This window comes from Dermochelys coriacea, chromosome 1 (assembly GCF_009764565.3).
Source record: "Dermochelys coriacea isolate rDerCor1 chromosome 1, rDerCor1.pri.v4, whole genome shotgun sequence".
Lineage (NCBI taxonomy): Eukaryota > Metazoa > Chordata > Testudines > Dermochelyidae > Dermochelys > Dermochelys coriacea.
In genome coordinates this window covers 102,686,978-102,703,116 of record NC_050068.2, presented here as the reverse complement: position 1 = coordinate 102,703,116, position 16,139 = coordinate 102,686,978, and the positions used below count along the sequence as shown (strand labels likewise).

Below are 16,139 nucleotides of genomic sequence, written 5' to 3'. Positions count from 1 at the left end.
TAACAAACCTAGCTCATGCTTTTAAATATTAACACGATTGCTCTTCTGGTGTGGAACTAAACATTATGGCATGAATAAATGATTAATTAAAAGTTTGCCACTTCAGTAAGATAGCACCAATTACGCACACCTTTGTGACTCAGCACAATACTAGACCCTAACCTGGTAGAAACTGAGTTCAAGTATTTATTGCTCTTTATTGCCTCTTGTGTCATTTAAAAAGAGCTATCAAGAGAATAGCATTTACAGAGGGCTTAAAAGTTTGACTTGGATGAACTGAGAATTTCTTTATTTTAAAACTCAGCAATAGTGACTTTGAGAAATTTAATTTTGGCGATTTCAAGATGATGACAGCAAACTCAACCACAGATATTTCGTACTGTTCTGCAAATGCCACCATTTGCAATGGCACTTCGTGTGTTACACCTGATGACAATTTTAACCAAATTTTGAATGTAGTTTTAAGTACAGTCCTAACAATCTTGTTGGCATTGGTGATGTTCTCCATGGGCTGCAATGTGAACATAAAAAAATTTTGGGGACACATAAAAAGGCCATGGGGCATATGTGTGGGCTTCCTCTGTCAGTTTGGAATTATGCCTTTGACAGGCTTTGTGCTGTCACTCATCTTTAATGTGCTTCCTGCTCAAGCTATTGCTGTGCTGATCATGGGATGCTGTCCAGGTGGAACATCTTCCAACATTCTAGCATATTGGATAGATGGGGACATGGACCTAAGGTAAGAACATCACTTCTCTAAAAGAATTACTTTCTTTTTTAAAAATTACCCATTAATCTCTTTGGAGTAGAAAGGAAGGATGGGTCAGTGGTTAGTGCAGTAGCCTAGGATTTGGGATACCCAGGTTAAGTTTTCTTTTCTGTCAGATTTTCTGTGTGACCTTGAGCAAATCACTTAGCCTCTCTGAATCTCAGGTCCTCATCTGTAAAAACTAGGGTAATAATACTTCCCTACCTGACAGGGGTGTTGTGAGGATAAATACCTTAACGATTGCGAAATACTTTGAGATCTCCTGATGAAAAGTGCGGTATAAGAGTGAAGTATTATTCCTTACTATACTACGTATCTGTTCAGTTCTATGCACAATGGGGCTCCGACCTGGTTTAGGCTTCTAGGCACTACTGCAATATAGATTTCATAACAATTAACTTTATAAACAGAGGTCTATAATCAATTGTTGTTCTAATGTCTTGTTAAAGAAATCATCAGTGGAAAAATATTTATCCACCTATGTGTTCTTCACAATGGCTAGACTTGCAAAGTTTTTATCCAGGATCCAAACTCATCTGTAACAATTCTGTATGCATCTAGCACACATGCAAAGTTTTCAAAGAGTGTTTTGTAGTATATAAGCTATAGCCTACTTACTGGTTGCAATCAAAATGCTTCTTTGTGAGTGTGATGATCTCAGTGGCACGGTCACTTGGCTGCAACTTCAAGATGCTGTAAAGTCAGAAATTGTGATGTGTCATGCAGCTGGCATGTTTGTGGACATCAAATATGTACTCAAGGTGAACGCTGCTCTTGTTGCAAATCCCAAGACACCTATTTTCCCCATCATTTAGCTTTAACAGCCTCTAAAAAAGAGAAATATTTTTAAAAAAACTGATTACCTTGTTCTAAAATAAACAGAAAAGTTTCTCTGCTTCCCACAGAGTAACATAAATTACAGCATGTGTCTACTTCATCACATGCCAGTCTGAACGAGCAATGGAAAAACTAATAGAAGTAAGAAAGATGGGGAGCTAAGGTGCATAGATGAAGAATTTTAATATTTGTGGTTTTAATAAGGCATTTTACCACACTGCAAACAGTGAATTTCTTTGTAATTTACAGGTGTTAATGTAATATGTGGCTTTTAATACAGTATGTAATCAACTGTGCTAATCACCAGTTTTCTTGCTTTAGAGAGAAGACATAGAAATGTTATAAAAAGTACTTTATTTCAGTAAAGCACTGATCAGGCAAAACCACAAAGGGAAAGAAATTCAGCAAAAAAGGCTGAAATTCTGTTTTGGTCTCAACCCATTTTACCTGGGTAGAACAGTGTATGTAGGGCCAAATCTTGCTTTCACTGACATCAGTGTAAATTCAGAAAAACTCCATTGAGTCACAGGAATTAATCTGGATTGACACTAATGTAAATAAGCACAGGATTTGGCCTTTAATTTGAGAGAGGATATTTCTATGACCCTTGCAAAGGGAAAGATAAATGCCTACAAAGGGAGTATTCTTCAGGTAGAGACTTTAACCCTGAGACTTCAATGGGCTTCGATCAGGCCTTTAGGGTATATCTACACTGCAGAAATAAAGAAAGAAAGAAAGAAAGAAAGAAAGAAAGAAAGAAAGAAAGAAAGAAAGAACCCCTCAACTGTGGCATTGAGTCTACAATCAAGTTTTTAGCCCTGGAGCCCAAGCCCCATGAGCCCAAGTCCACTGACCCAGTCCAGCTTTCATTGCAGTGTAGACATACCCATAGCCACCATTACTTCAGGCCCTGAGGATGAGTGTTGTGTAAAGTAGGGAACAATATAAGAATCCTCATGCTTGGTAGAAGAATGACCACATGAAGGAAAATATTGCAGCCAAACTGCACTGCAAAAACCCTGCATGTCATATCACGAGTGGCTGGCCTTTAAATAGATGATATTTTATTTGTTTACACAACAGACCACCCCAAGTGTGAAAGGGCCATTGCATGTTAAGTCTTACTTCAGGGTGTAAGGTGATCACCAGCTGGGGACAGAAATAAATTTCTGTTCATGACATACTCGGAGTGAGTTTATACCCTCCTCAGAAGATCACCCTTATTATAGATGTATGATTATTTATTTGTATTCCCATAATGCTTAGGAGCCCCAGCCATGGACCAGGGCCCCACTGTGCTAGGTGCTGTACAAACACAGAACAAAAAGATGGTCCCAACTCCAAAGAGCTAACAATCTAAGTATAAGGCAAGAGACAACAGATGAAGAGAGACAAGGGTGTACAAAGCAACCATGAAACAATGTTGGTCAGTACAGTAGAAAGTAGTCAACATACCATTGAACACTCAGCGACTTGTCAATGATTTTTTTAGGCATCATGAAAAAGGAGAATTTTAAGGGGGGCTTTGACAGGGGATAATGAGGTAGCTTTGTGAATGTTAACGGAGAGCACTTCCCAAGCATGATGGAAAAGGCATGACAGTGCTCGTTTTAAAATGGGCAATGGAGACTGGCATCATGGATTGATCAGAGGCCAGAGTGAATGTGAGATACGGAGAAGGGAGATAGGCTGTGAAGGGTCTTGAAAGTGAAGACAAGCAGCTTATGTTTGATGTGGATAGATGCAAAGAGAGGTGTACCATGGTCAAAGCTACAGGCTAAGAAAATAATGTTTGCAGCAGCATTCCAAATGGACATGAGCAGGGCAAGATTGCATTTGTCAAGACCAGAGAGAAGGATGTTGCAGGAATTGATACATGAGATGATGAAAGTCGAGATGAGAGTTTTAGCAGCCTGGATGGGTAAGAAAGGCCATGTCTTAGAGATACAATGAAGAAAGAATCTGCAAGATTTAGACATAGTCTGAATGGGAGAACCTTAAGAGAGTGCAAAGATGATGCAGAGATTACAGGCCTGAGTGACAGACAGGATAGTGGCATTCTCTGCAGTGATTGAGAAATGAGGTGATGGGAGGATTTGAAGGGGAAGATGAAGAGCTCAGTTTTAGCCATTTTTATCTTGAGATGATGTCTAGAAATCCACAAGATGTCGTAAAAGAGACATGCCACAACAGCAGTTCGGACAGAACAAGACGGATCTGGGGTAGAGATGTGAGTTGTCAGCATAAAGATTTTAGGTGAATTTGTGTTTGCTGATGAGATTACTCAGAGCCAGTGTGCAGAGGGAGAAGAGAAGACGACCAAGGACAGAGCCCTGTGGACCCCCAAAGACAGCTGGAGAGAGGATGAGGTGGATCCTCCGAAGGACTGCCAAAGGAATGATTAAAGAAAGAGGAGAACCAGAAAACAGTCACAGAGGCCAAAGAAGGGCAAGATTTCAAAAAGAGCAAGGCTGACTGCATCAAAAGCAACTGACACAGCTAGGAATGAGGCTGGAATACTTGTTCTGAGCTTTAGTTAGGAAAAGGATATTAGCGACTTCTGTGAGAATAGTTTCAATTGAGTGCAAGGGGCAGAAGCTGGACTGGAGAGGGTTGAAGAAGGAAGTGGAGGAGAACAACTCCAAACAATGATCACAAACAGTTTCAATTAGCTTAAAGAGGAAGAGTGAAATGAGATGGTAGTTGGACAGGCATGGGTGGGTTTTTTAAGATGGGAACGCTGAAAGCATGCTTGTATTGTGAGGAGAAAGAACCAGAGAAAAGAGAGGGTAGGGAGAAAGGCAAAGCAGGGGGTGAGAATGGGCATGTGGGAGGTCAGGAGATGGGCCAGTGACCTCACCCTCTCAATCTATATAGAGAGAATCCCCTCTTGTTGCAGACATCCCTCCTCTTCTATTAGGGCAAGGGGTTGGAAGCAGAGAAGGGACAGACTTTGAGGAAGAGTGGGTTGGCCAAAGGAGAGGTAAACCCATAACATCCCCTGTAACAAAGCCCAAGGCCCAAGTCCATCTTTTACATGGAGCCCTCCAACTGGAGCCTCTCGGCAGCCATAGCCAAGGGGTTAATGTGACCCAGAGTCAATGTGAAAGCATAGGGCTTCCACATGGATGGCCCTGACCTCTCAAGGATCCCCAGGTTTGGAGAAAGGTTCCATGGCCTATTCTGTTGACACAGTCAGGGACAGATTCAGATTTCTGTCCTAGAGTTGTCTTCCATGGGGTTACCACAGGAGAGGGAATTTAGGGTGAGGCCTTTATCTATATTGCCCATATGCCTGCGATTCTCTTTCTTACCCACCTACCTTTCCCTCTGCATCTTCACCCCAATAGTAGGCTTTGTCAAAGAGGTGTGACTATCAACCCCTCCCCACATTGCAGTGTTGATTAACCAAATAAATGAATGTCTTAAACAGAAAGAACAACTTCTAAAGCATTCACATTTAAAAACAGGAAGGTCCATGAACAAATAAGGAAGCAGTAAGTCTCATGCAAAGCTTCACTATTCAACTGCACTGCTTTTCACTGAACCCATCCCTCCATCCTTTGGCCTCAATCCTGCAATATGGTGAACATAGAGAGACCCCTGATACTTCTGTGGAGCCCCAATAACTTCAATGGGGTCCCCCCGAGGACACAGGGGTCAACACTTACACATCAAGTTGCAGGAACATGGCCTTTGTTTGCACATTGGCTATTTAGGGCCTGATGCAAAGTCCACTGAAGTCAAAGGGAAGCTTTAGATCAAGCCCCCAGATTAAAAACTTTTGAGGACAAAGACTTTAGATTGACTTCTATCTTGCAAAGAACCCAAGGTACTATATACATAAATAAATAATATTCTGGAAATTCCTATGAGTACCCCATGAAGAGTATATTTTTAAACTTGTCTAAGTACCTTTTTTCCAAAAGCAGTGTTGTGATAGTCTGCCAAGTAACAAGATGGTGTGAATTTTAATAATTAAAGACAGTACACCACTATTAGCTGAGGTATATCTCTCAGCTCCCACTGATTCTATGGGAGATCTTTCTGAGTTGTTTTCATATTTCTAGTATTTGAAGAAAGGAAATTATAAAACAATACTTTACATTAATATTAACCAGAAAAAACTGATTATTTAGAGTTGAGTCTACCCTTCTCACTGACATTTTCCCCCTTAATTTCTCTCTTTGCACCTGGATACTGAAGGGGTCAAGTGACAGGATCTGAAATACCATATGGTATTAGATAGTATAGCATATGATATACTATACATCACCTGGGCGGGCAGGCAGTGTGGTTCCATGGTGAAGGCACTGATGCTGATCTCAAAGAGTCCTTGGTTCTATTCCCAGTTCCATAGCCTGCAGTTTGATCTTGGGAAAAAATCACTTCACTTCTCTTACACCCCATTTCGGTAGAATTGGACTAATACTAGTTACCTCCTTTATAAAGAGATTTGGAAGCTACTATTGAACAGCTGTATATTATTACTAATGGTAAACAAGCTGCAATAGCAGAGGTAAGGAGCCAAATCAAGGTTCCCCAGATAAAAATAATTGGACATAAGGTTATTCCAGTTAGAAGCTTACAAAGAACCAATTCAGGCACAGTGCTCCAGCAATTAAGAGCCAGTTTCTGTAGTATCTTACACCATGAGTAGTCTTATTGATTTTGTAAGTCTTATGTGACTAAAGATGGCAGATTCTGGACTGAAGATGGGAGTACATAAAACTTATCGGGTCTCTCTGCTCTCATCACCTCCTCAGCAGATAATCTCCCAGTCAGTTAACCATACCCTTTAGCTCTCCTCAGCTACATCTGCACTAGGGATAGGGGTCTAGTTCCTACCTTGCACTCGCTTGAGCAGAGCCAGCACAAATATAAATAACAGTGTAGCTGCAGCAGCATCAAAACGTAGCCACGCCAGCTACATACCCACAGGGTTCAGGCAGGTTTGTATTCAGCACAGCTAAACCATGCCACCACTGCCCGTACTACTGCAGCTACGCTACGATTTATACTCATACTATCTCAATGAGAGCTAACACAAGTGTGCATACACAAGCTGGGAATCATACCCCCAGCTCATAGTGCAGCTATAGCCCTAGACACAACAGAATAGTTTAAGGTGAAGATTCCATCTTAAATTGAAATAATTCACATTTTTTCAGTATAATCTGGCACTCTAACATTTCTTCAATTTAGTTTTCTTGTGAATTAATATGCAGGATAAATTGACTTCAGCCAGTAGCATTTCTTTCACCATTTTTCATAAACTATTAAATTGTAATAAGAAAATGGGGGAGACTGTTGGAGAGCAGGAAATGAACTATAACTTTTGCCAATTTCCTTGCAGTATCAGTATGACAACATGTTCAACGCTGTTTGCACTGGGGATGATGCCACTTTGTCTCTTTGTCTATACCAAAATGTGGACAGACAACGAGTCCATTGTAATCCCCTATGACAGTATAGGTGAGTCAAATCAACGTTTTCTTTCTCTCTCTCATATCTTTCTCCTTTTGGAAGCAACTATCTTTGTACCAGCAGCCTACAGTATCCATTCTGACAGAGACTAGGGTATTCAGCACCTTACAGGATGGAGCCCTACAGTCATTATAAAAATAGTATAGATATTTACTGTAGGGTATCAAATCTCTATATCCTTTGTGGAGATATTGTAAGGATATAGAAAAACAGAAATTGAGATTTTTCCTACCTTTGAATAAATATCTTTGCCATTTTTGTAATGCCTGTAGGGCATAGGCCTGCAAGGTCCTGGGTGCTATGGCCCTGATCCAGCATTGCACTTACGCACATGCTCAGACTTAAGTTAGGTTGCAAATCTGAAACCTGAAGCAGTTGACAGTGGGCACCACCAGCAGTGGAACTTAATTTGATTCAACACACGAAACCTCACCTGCCCAGAGAAAAAAGAATGACAGCTGAATACTAGTCGTGTATTGAGGATTCAGCCCTTAATGCCCACTGGTTTAGCTTCCGGAATTTGTTTCCTACACACCAGTGTAGTCACCTCACATACTTACATTTCAGCTCCAAAGGAGAGTCATGTAAACCATTTGTGTTCTTAATATCAGCATTGGGAAAAATGCCCACAACATAAGAAGCTCTAATATGGTTGCTGCTATGGCACAGAAGAAACACCTTCAGGCAAAATGCACGTTTAATACAAAATGCACATAAACAAATAGTAAACCACACTAAAATGGCTGTATGCTTTTTTACCCTACTGAGTATATATGTAACTACAAATACCTCACAAGTTTTCCAAAGATAGTACAATTCATACACTTATGCTTTACATTACTCTGTGTGTGTGGATGTCCGTGGGTATAACCAGAAACTTACCTACAGAATACTGCTATTTAAACATATTCTCACTGTTTGGTGTATGTTTTCTTATCATGACTGCTTTCTGTTAAATGTCATTTGTTTTTATTTTCAGGTATTTCACTGGTAGCCCTTGTAATTCCTGTTTCATTTGGAATATTTGTTAATCACAAATGGCCCCAGAAAGCTAAAATTATACTTAAGGTAAGATATAAAACTTTTAAATACTGATTTGAACCATTGATCATTGTCGGCCAGGTTATGGCTTCAATGGGACTTCTCAAACAATATGTTTCTACTTGCAAAAAATAAGAATATCAGTAACTAGCTTCATGATAGCAATGAAGTTCCCCATCTAGCAACGTGTTGCTCGCATCCTGTACAAAATGTGTGTGTGTTGCATACACCATTATAAATCACCATTGTTCAGTGATTTCCCATGTGATTTGGTGTTAAATGAAATGGATTATGGACCCTATCCTAAAAGGGTCTCATTGCTTTCTGAGAGATGCTGAGTACCCTCAACTCCCACTGATCATCATTAATTAGTATACATATTTTCTTATTAAAATAATCATTTTTGGTGCATAGTTATTCCCCTTAATAGTTGTCATCCTTTCAGTTATATGCCATCAGGACAGAATTTCTCCTAAGGAAAAGATTTAGCCTTTTCTCTGTCAAACACAGAATGGGATATCCATACATCCCATCACAAGGACCTAAATTAAGTGCTCAGCACTACAAAAAATAAGTAAAGAAAAAAAATGTTGTAAATACAAGTTGTCAAAAGACAATCATTCCTTTGGAGACTATTGCAGTAAGAATTTAAAGTGGTGTTAAAATTTCAACCCAAAGGATTTCCTCATTGCTTTTATTGTTAACTGCAGATCTTACAATTATATGTCCTAATACCTTGTTTCAGCATATCTTGCTGTAATGGGGTTCACAAACCCCATACTGAGCATAACCAGAAAGGAGAACAGAGTCTTCCACACTTATAGGAAACCAGGCTAACCATACGCAGCACAGCTGCCAGAATTACCAATCATGGGGGCATGCACCCACAGCTGGGAAAACAAGCCCAGCTATAAAGGGAGTAGAACAGGGGGTGGGGGGAGGCTGAAAGGCCTGGTATGGTAGAAGGGTAACAGCCTGACCCCAGGATGCTTCTAAGGGCAAGTCTATACTACATCAGCATAGTTGTGCCACTGTGGTGCATCTGGTGAAGACAGAAGAACTCTCCCATCGGCATAATTACTCCACCTCCACAGGAGGTGGAAGCGATGTTAGTGGTAGAATCTCCCGCCAACATAGTGCAGTGTAAACAGCACCTAAGTATATGTAATTACGTCCTTATGGGGAGGAGGTGTCTTTTTCACACCCCTGAGAGACGTAAGTTACATCAACTTAAGTGGTAGCGTAGACCAGCAGTAAGAAACTGACAGGGAGACAAAGGAAGACTGCAAGCGCTAGAGCTTAGGGGCTGATTGACTCATTTTAGGTTAAGTTGATGGACTGGGCTAATTTGAAATGAATAGAGGCAGACCAGTTAGAAGAAAGCTAGGACCTCCAGAGAGGCTGCCCCTAAGGCAATGGATGCTTGGCTTTTTGAGTATTGTCAGCTAGCTTTCACCCTATCTAATGTGGCTTTTGTCAACCATTAATGTAACCACCCTTTCTTTTTCAATGTAAAACTTACTTCAATGTGATTAAAAGAAAGATATGTTTGTGCGTGATTAAATCAGGGCTGATTTACTTGATTTAGCCAAGGTTTATTTTAAAAAACAACCTTTTTTTCTCCCTTCAGGCTGGTTCCATTACGGGACTAGCTCTTATACTGATCATAGCTGTGGTTGGAGGAATATTGTACAAGGGATCTTGGACTATCAGCCCTCAACTGTGGATCATTGGAACCATATTTCCAGCTGCTGGCTACTCTCTAGGTTTTCTTCTGGCTCGCATCGCTGGTCAGTCTTGGCACAGGTAGAGATTGCTCTGTGATATAGCATGTGTAATCTTATTTCAGCCATAAAAGAAAATTGGCCCATATGATGTTTTTATTTAGTGACTAACCACTAACTCACTCTTAAGAGCTAGTTATGTTACGGAATCACAGCCCACACCTTTGTGTATACATCAAAGTGAAACTTCTGTTCTGAACACTTTTCGTTATGGTTTCTGGCTATTCTCTAGTTCCACACAGCCTTCCTCAAAGTGGTTGGGAATACAGTAGAGTTCCCTAGGAAACCCAGATGTCTGTGCACCTGATGTTTTAGTGGAGGGTGACTTCACCCATTTGCAACTGCCCTTCTCCTTCACAATAGGTGTCTTATCACTGTGACTAACTTTTAGTTGGAAGAGTGTTGTGTCAACCCAAAGATTGACAAATCAGGAGCCATCACTGCATATCAACCCCCTACACACATGCATATACATATTCACACTGCCTTCACTGTAGCTCCTCTGTCAGCAAATAAAATGGCCCTGAGATTCTAAATTAGCTCTCCTGGTTCACAGTACGTAGCCCTGTTACAGGATCCAGTAGTAAGCAATATAGAGCTGGAGGGAATTTTGAAAGGTCATCTAGTCCTCTCCCCCTGCACTGAGGCAGAACTAAGTATATCTAGACCATTCTTGGGGGTGTTTGACCAACCTGGCCTTAAAAACTTCCAATGACAGGGATTCCACAACTTCCCTTGGAACCACAGTCCAGAGCTTAATTATCCTTACAGTTAGAAAATTTCCTAATATCTAATCTAAGTCTCCCTTGCTGCATATTAAGTTCATTACTTCTTGTCCTACCCCCTCTAGACATGGAGAACAATTGATCACCAACCTCTTTATAACAGCCTTTAACATGTTTGAGGTGGGGGGAAAAATAACTCTTTTCTCAACACTAAACACATCTAGTTGTTTTTTTAAAAAACCTTTTCTCATGGGTCAGGTTTTCTAAACCATTTATCATTTTTCTTGCTCTTTCCAGTTTGTCCACATCTTTCCTAAACTAGAACTCAGAACTGGACACCATACTCTAGCTGAGGCTTCATCAGTGCTCAGTAGAGTGGGACAATTACCTCGCATGAATGACTAGGCTTTTTCACATTGTTGACCCATACTCAATTTGTCATCCACTATGCACATGCATACATAGGTTCACATCCTTTTCAGCAGTGCTACCACCTAGCCAGCTATTTCCCATTTTGTAGTTATGCTTCTGATTTTTTTTCTTCCTAAGTGTAATGCTTTGTACTTGTCTTAGCTGAATTTTTTCTTGTTGATGTCAGACCATTTCTGCAATTTGTCCAGGTAATTTTGAATTCTAATCCTGTCCTCTTAAGTGCTAGCAGCCTCTCCCAGCCTGGTGTCATCTGCAGACTTTATAAGCACACTCTCCACTGCATTATCCAAGTCATTAATGAAAATATTGACTACTGGACCCAGGACTGACCCCCATCAGATCCCACTAATAAGTTCTCTCAATTTGATAGCAAATTATAACTATCCTTTGAATCTGGTCAACCAACCAGTTTTTCATTCACCTTGTTATAATTTCTTCCAAGACACATTTCCGTAGATTGCTTATGAGAAAATCATGTGGGACTGCATCAAAAGCCTTACTAAACATCAAGATATTACATCTACAGCTTCCCCCCACTCCACTAAGTCAGTAATCTTGTCAAAGAAGAAAATTAGGTTTGTTTGACATGGTTTGTTCTTGACAAATCCATGCTGGCTATTCCTTATAACCCTGTTATCCTCTAGGTTCTTACAAAGAAATTGTTTAATAATTTCTTTAGTATCTTTCAGGTATCAAACTTAGGCCAACTGGTCTATAATTACCTGCATCCTCTTTGTTCCCCTTTTTAAAGATGCTATGTTTGTCCTTCTCCAGCCCTCTGAGAACTCATGGAAAACAGGTGAGGTCCCAAAGATCCTCATTAATGGTTCTGAAATGGCTTCAGCTAGATCCTTAGGTACCTTAGGATGAATTTCATCAGGCCCTGCTGACTTGAATACATTTAACTTATTTAAATATTCTTTAACCTGTTCTTTCCCTATTTTAGCTTCCATTCTTTTCCCCTTGGTGTTAATATTAATTGTTTTAAGCATCTGGACAGAATTAACCTTTTTAGTGAAGACTGAAGCAAACTAGTTATTAAACACCACAGCCTTCTTGATATCATCAGTTATTAGCTTTTTCGCTGCTAAGTAGAGGATCTACACTTTCCTTCATCTTTCTCTTGCTCCTCATGTATTTATACAACCTCTTCTTATTGCCTTTTATGTCCCTTACTAGGTGTAACTCATTTTGTGCCTTAGCTTTTCTGATTGTTTCTACATGCTTGTGCTATTATTTTGTATGTATCCTTCGACATTTATCCATGTTTCCACTTTTTGTATATTATACCTATACTAGACAATATGTAAATTCCCCTCATCCCACCCTTGTGGCTATGGTATACAGTCTTCCACTACTTTATCAATCTATGCTATGTCATTTGCAAACTTTGCAAATAAGTTTGATATGTCATATGCTGTGGGTCACTAACAACTTGATCCAAAGCCCATGAAATCCTCCCACTGACTTCAAGGGGCATACAATCATACCTTAAATTCACTAGACAAGTTTCCAAGCCTGGGCAATGATATATCACCACATGAAAGATGTTGAGAAGAAAATCCTGCATTACTATAGAGGTCTCTGTACATTTGTGAAATGGGTCCTTTCCAATGCTCACATTTGATTGAGTTCTGTGACTGGATTATGTAAACTAGATGGTTCTTTTCTACCCAGATATCTCTGATTGTGTGTCTCTTATATTCATTTGTATTCTTTCAAAGTACATTAGAACAATAGGATACTATATTATTTTTTTCTTTTTATCATTCCTTTTAGATGTCGTACAGTAGCTCTGGAAACAGGCATGCAGAACACTCAACTGTGTACAACTATAGTGCAGCTGTCCTTCAACCCTGAACAGCTTGAACTGATGTTTACTTTTCCACTCATCTACAGTATTTTCCAGATAGTCTTTGCTTTAATATTTGTAGGAGGTAAGCCACAGATATCTTCTACTATATTAATAGCTTTATTAATTATTATTATTTATTCCTGGGTGCCCAGAGATAATGAGACCATTTGGAAACAAAAATACAATATTAAATGATAATCCAAATAATGTGTCCCCATTGTGCTAGGCACTGTACAAAGATAGGAGACATGGGCTTCAATTCTGCATTCTGGCTGGGCCCTTTACTCCAGCATAGACGGGCTCTAAACATCTAAAAATGCCCCCAATTCAGGAGCATCCCCTGGAAGGCACGCCAAGGGTATGACCAGGGTAGGAAGGAGGTGCACTAGCACAGAGCAGATGTGACTGGACCTAGTGTGCTTCAACTATTCTGAACAGTTGCAACAGCCCATACAGGACCAGGACAACAGAAACTATAGCTGCCCCTACTGCTACTCTTTTCTACTTCCTGTATGAAAGATGTTTTAATGGATAGGGCACTGAACTTGGACTCAAGTGACCTGCATTTAGTTTCTGGCTTGGCCACAGACTTCGTGTGACCTTAGGCAAGTCACCTAGTCTACTCTGTGCCTCAGTTCTCCAACTGTGAAATCGAAATAATACTTCACAGGGCTATTGTAAAGGTAAAATCCATTAATGAATGTGAGGTACACAGATACTGTGATAACATAGATATGCTGGAAGTGTAGCTAAAGTAAGACCCTCATCCCTCTTCCTATCTTTTTACACCACATAAATGGGCCAGAGCAGCATAAACAGGGGCCAAGAAAGGGAGACAGTGTGACCTCATGGATAGAGCTCTAGCTGGGGAGTCAGGAGCCCTGGGTTCTAGTCCTCAATCTGCCTGGGGTCAGCTGCTTTTAAGTCAATTCACAGCTATGTGCCTGGATTTCCCCATCTGTAAAATGGGGATAATTTATACTGCTCTCCTTTTAAAGCAGCTTGAGAGCTAATGATGTTATAAACTAGCCAGATGGCGGTGGTGTTATTATAAGTTCTAGTTCTGTCCAGGGGAAAGATACCTCCAACCCAGACATTATGAAAGACAGCCATAAGGCTGCCTCCTGAATAACTCCTCACAAGCTTTCGTGTAGGGGGCATGAGCACAGCATGCAGCATTGCAGAGATTCCAGGCCAAGCTGTAGCCTACAAGCCAGCCTAGGGAATCTGCCATAAATTAGGCTGCCAGACCCCTTCAAATTTTAGGAACGCCCTAGGATTGGAAGGTCAAAAAGGTGACAATAACACCTTAGCCACTGTCCCCATCCACTGCAAATTCTGTTTTGCACCTCTAAAAAGACACAAAATCTCACACACACACCCTCGCCGGAATCCAAGAGGTACAAATGTGTCACTTAACTGTTCTTCCCCCACTCCCTCAGCTCCTGTATCAAGTACAGCCAGAACTGAGAATTGGTGCCAGGGACATTGCTTGAAGAAGCCAAAATTCTAAATTAAACAATACAATTAAAGCCTATAATCCACTGGATGATCAGAAGACAGTCAAATTCCCAATATAGTGCAAATATTTATCTTTATTTCAAATAAGTTTTTTCCAGGATGAGTTACTGTTGACAGACTTCTGTTTAAAAAGCTATGTTAAACATTAAACAGTAGCTGTTATTAATATTAGGAAGGTAAAAGCCCTACAGCACCATCTTACTACAGTAGCTTCTGTAGTTTATTATAATTTCTGCCTTTATCGTAACATATATATATTGATTCCTAGTCTACTACTTGCACAAAAGATTCTGTGGCTCACCAAAGACAGACTTCACAGAACCAGCAAGTGAAATTGAATCAATACCAGAAACATATGCCGAGATGAATGGAGGATTTACAGCAAATGAAAAAAGTACAAGAAACATGAACGACACTATCGTCTCCTGACATTGTGTAAAAAAGTTTCGCAATGATTGACTGATGAAAGGTTTTTTTGTGGTTTTCTTTTTTAATTTTTGAATGAAGCTTGTACCACCAGGATGCAAATCTAGGTTTGACAGTAATTTACTACAATATTTAATGTTCCATAATTGTCCATTTGAGCAAGAAAAGAACAGAGTAAACCTAGAGGAAAGCTGATCAAAATTTCAGACATAAGCATCTTTTCCCCCCGCCAACGTAAAAATGAAATAACAATCCAAAGAGCAAAAAATTAGACAATGTTTCATTTAGGTCAGCATGAGCAGCCAAAAACATTGTATTGAGATAACTGAGTGCCATTATCAAGGTATGCAATTTATTGTTTTTAGTCTGACGGATTTGCTGTTTATCACAATAGGCAGATCAGATTAGGACCCTCAAACCCAATGTTCCTCCATGGACATAGGGATTAAAGTAAGTTTATTTCTCATGGTCTTGGTGTGGGGATGGTAATGGAAACCACACAATTTCAAGCCATTGCTTACAAGAGAAATTGGTAATGAAAGGATTAATTTATACTAAAGCTATTATTTTAATAAGTAAAAAATGTCTGAATTTGTGCCTATATTCACTGTAGTAAAAATTTTCATGTCTTCTGTATGGTCAATTAGATATGAAGGTGCCTGATATGCTGGTGAAATCAGGAATTTAAAGATTTATATTATCTAAACTATGGACAGTAATTGTGAATAAAAATGCACCTATTTATTCCTGAAAATTGGAGGCTACTGTTTGAAAATCTGCCCCGAATGCCTGAGTGATCCGAGTTCAATTCCAAGCAAACACAGTAACTCTGTAAACCCCAAACATATTCAATAGCCCAAATTCTGCAGTCCTTATACAAGGAAAACTTACATTGAAGCCAATGAAAGGTTAGTTGAATAAGGACCTCAAGAATGCGCCAAATATCAACACATGGAAACGATCACTCTTTTTCAGGGATTGGTTAACTCAAGCAAACATTTCTAAGTGTTGTAAGTTCCCTACCACACACATTAAAGCACTCTATTTTTTCTATCCAAAATATACATTTGAAAACACAATTTAGGAAAGGAATTTAAGCTCCATCCATACAGTTTTTCACTATTTCAGAAATGTGCTCAGTATCAGAGTGAATTACTTTAATGTACTAGATGTGGGGGAAATTATAAAATCATTCATCATATAGCAAAGTGCTGGAAAGCCTGAAGTTGTATTGATTTGGGAGCTGAGTGTTCCTAACCTTC

The 16,139-nt window shown here is 39.8% G+C and overlaps 1 protein-coding gene and 1 long non-coding RNA gene across 2 annotated transcripts in view; one reads left to right on the top strand and one right to left on the bottom strand.

The window, feature by feature from the left end:
• Positions 1-2,836, bottom strand: part of LOC122457993 — a 45,809-nt gene extending 42,973 nt beyond the window's left edge. Inside the window, exon 1 of the long non-coding RNA XR_006277806.1 lies at positions 1,388-2,836. This is a non-coding gene — a long non-coding RNA (uncharacterized LOC122457993). The remainder of the gene's footprint in view (positions 1-1,387) is intronic.
• Positions 218-15,094, top strand: SLC10A2 (solute carrier family 10 member 2). The gene is made up of 6 exons (XM_038379799.2): positions 218-739; positions 6,963-7,081; positions 8,073-8,161; positions 9,765-9,940; positions 12,855-13,012; positions 14,720-15,094. Exons 1-6 carry the CDS (start codon positions 345-347, stop codon positions 14,878-14,880), a joined length of 1,098 nt encoding a protein of 365 aa, XP_038235727.1. The 5' UTR covers positions 218-344; the 3' UTR covers positions 14,881-15,094.
• The last annotated feature ends 1,045 nt before the right edge of the window (positions 15,095-16,139 follow it).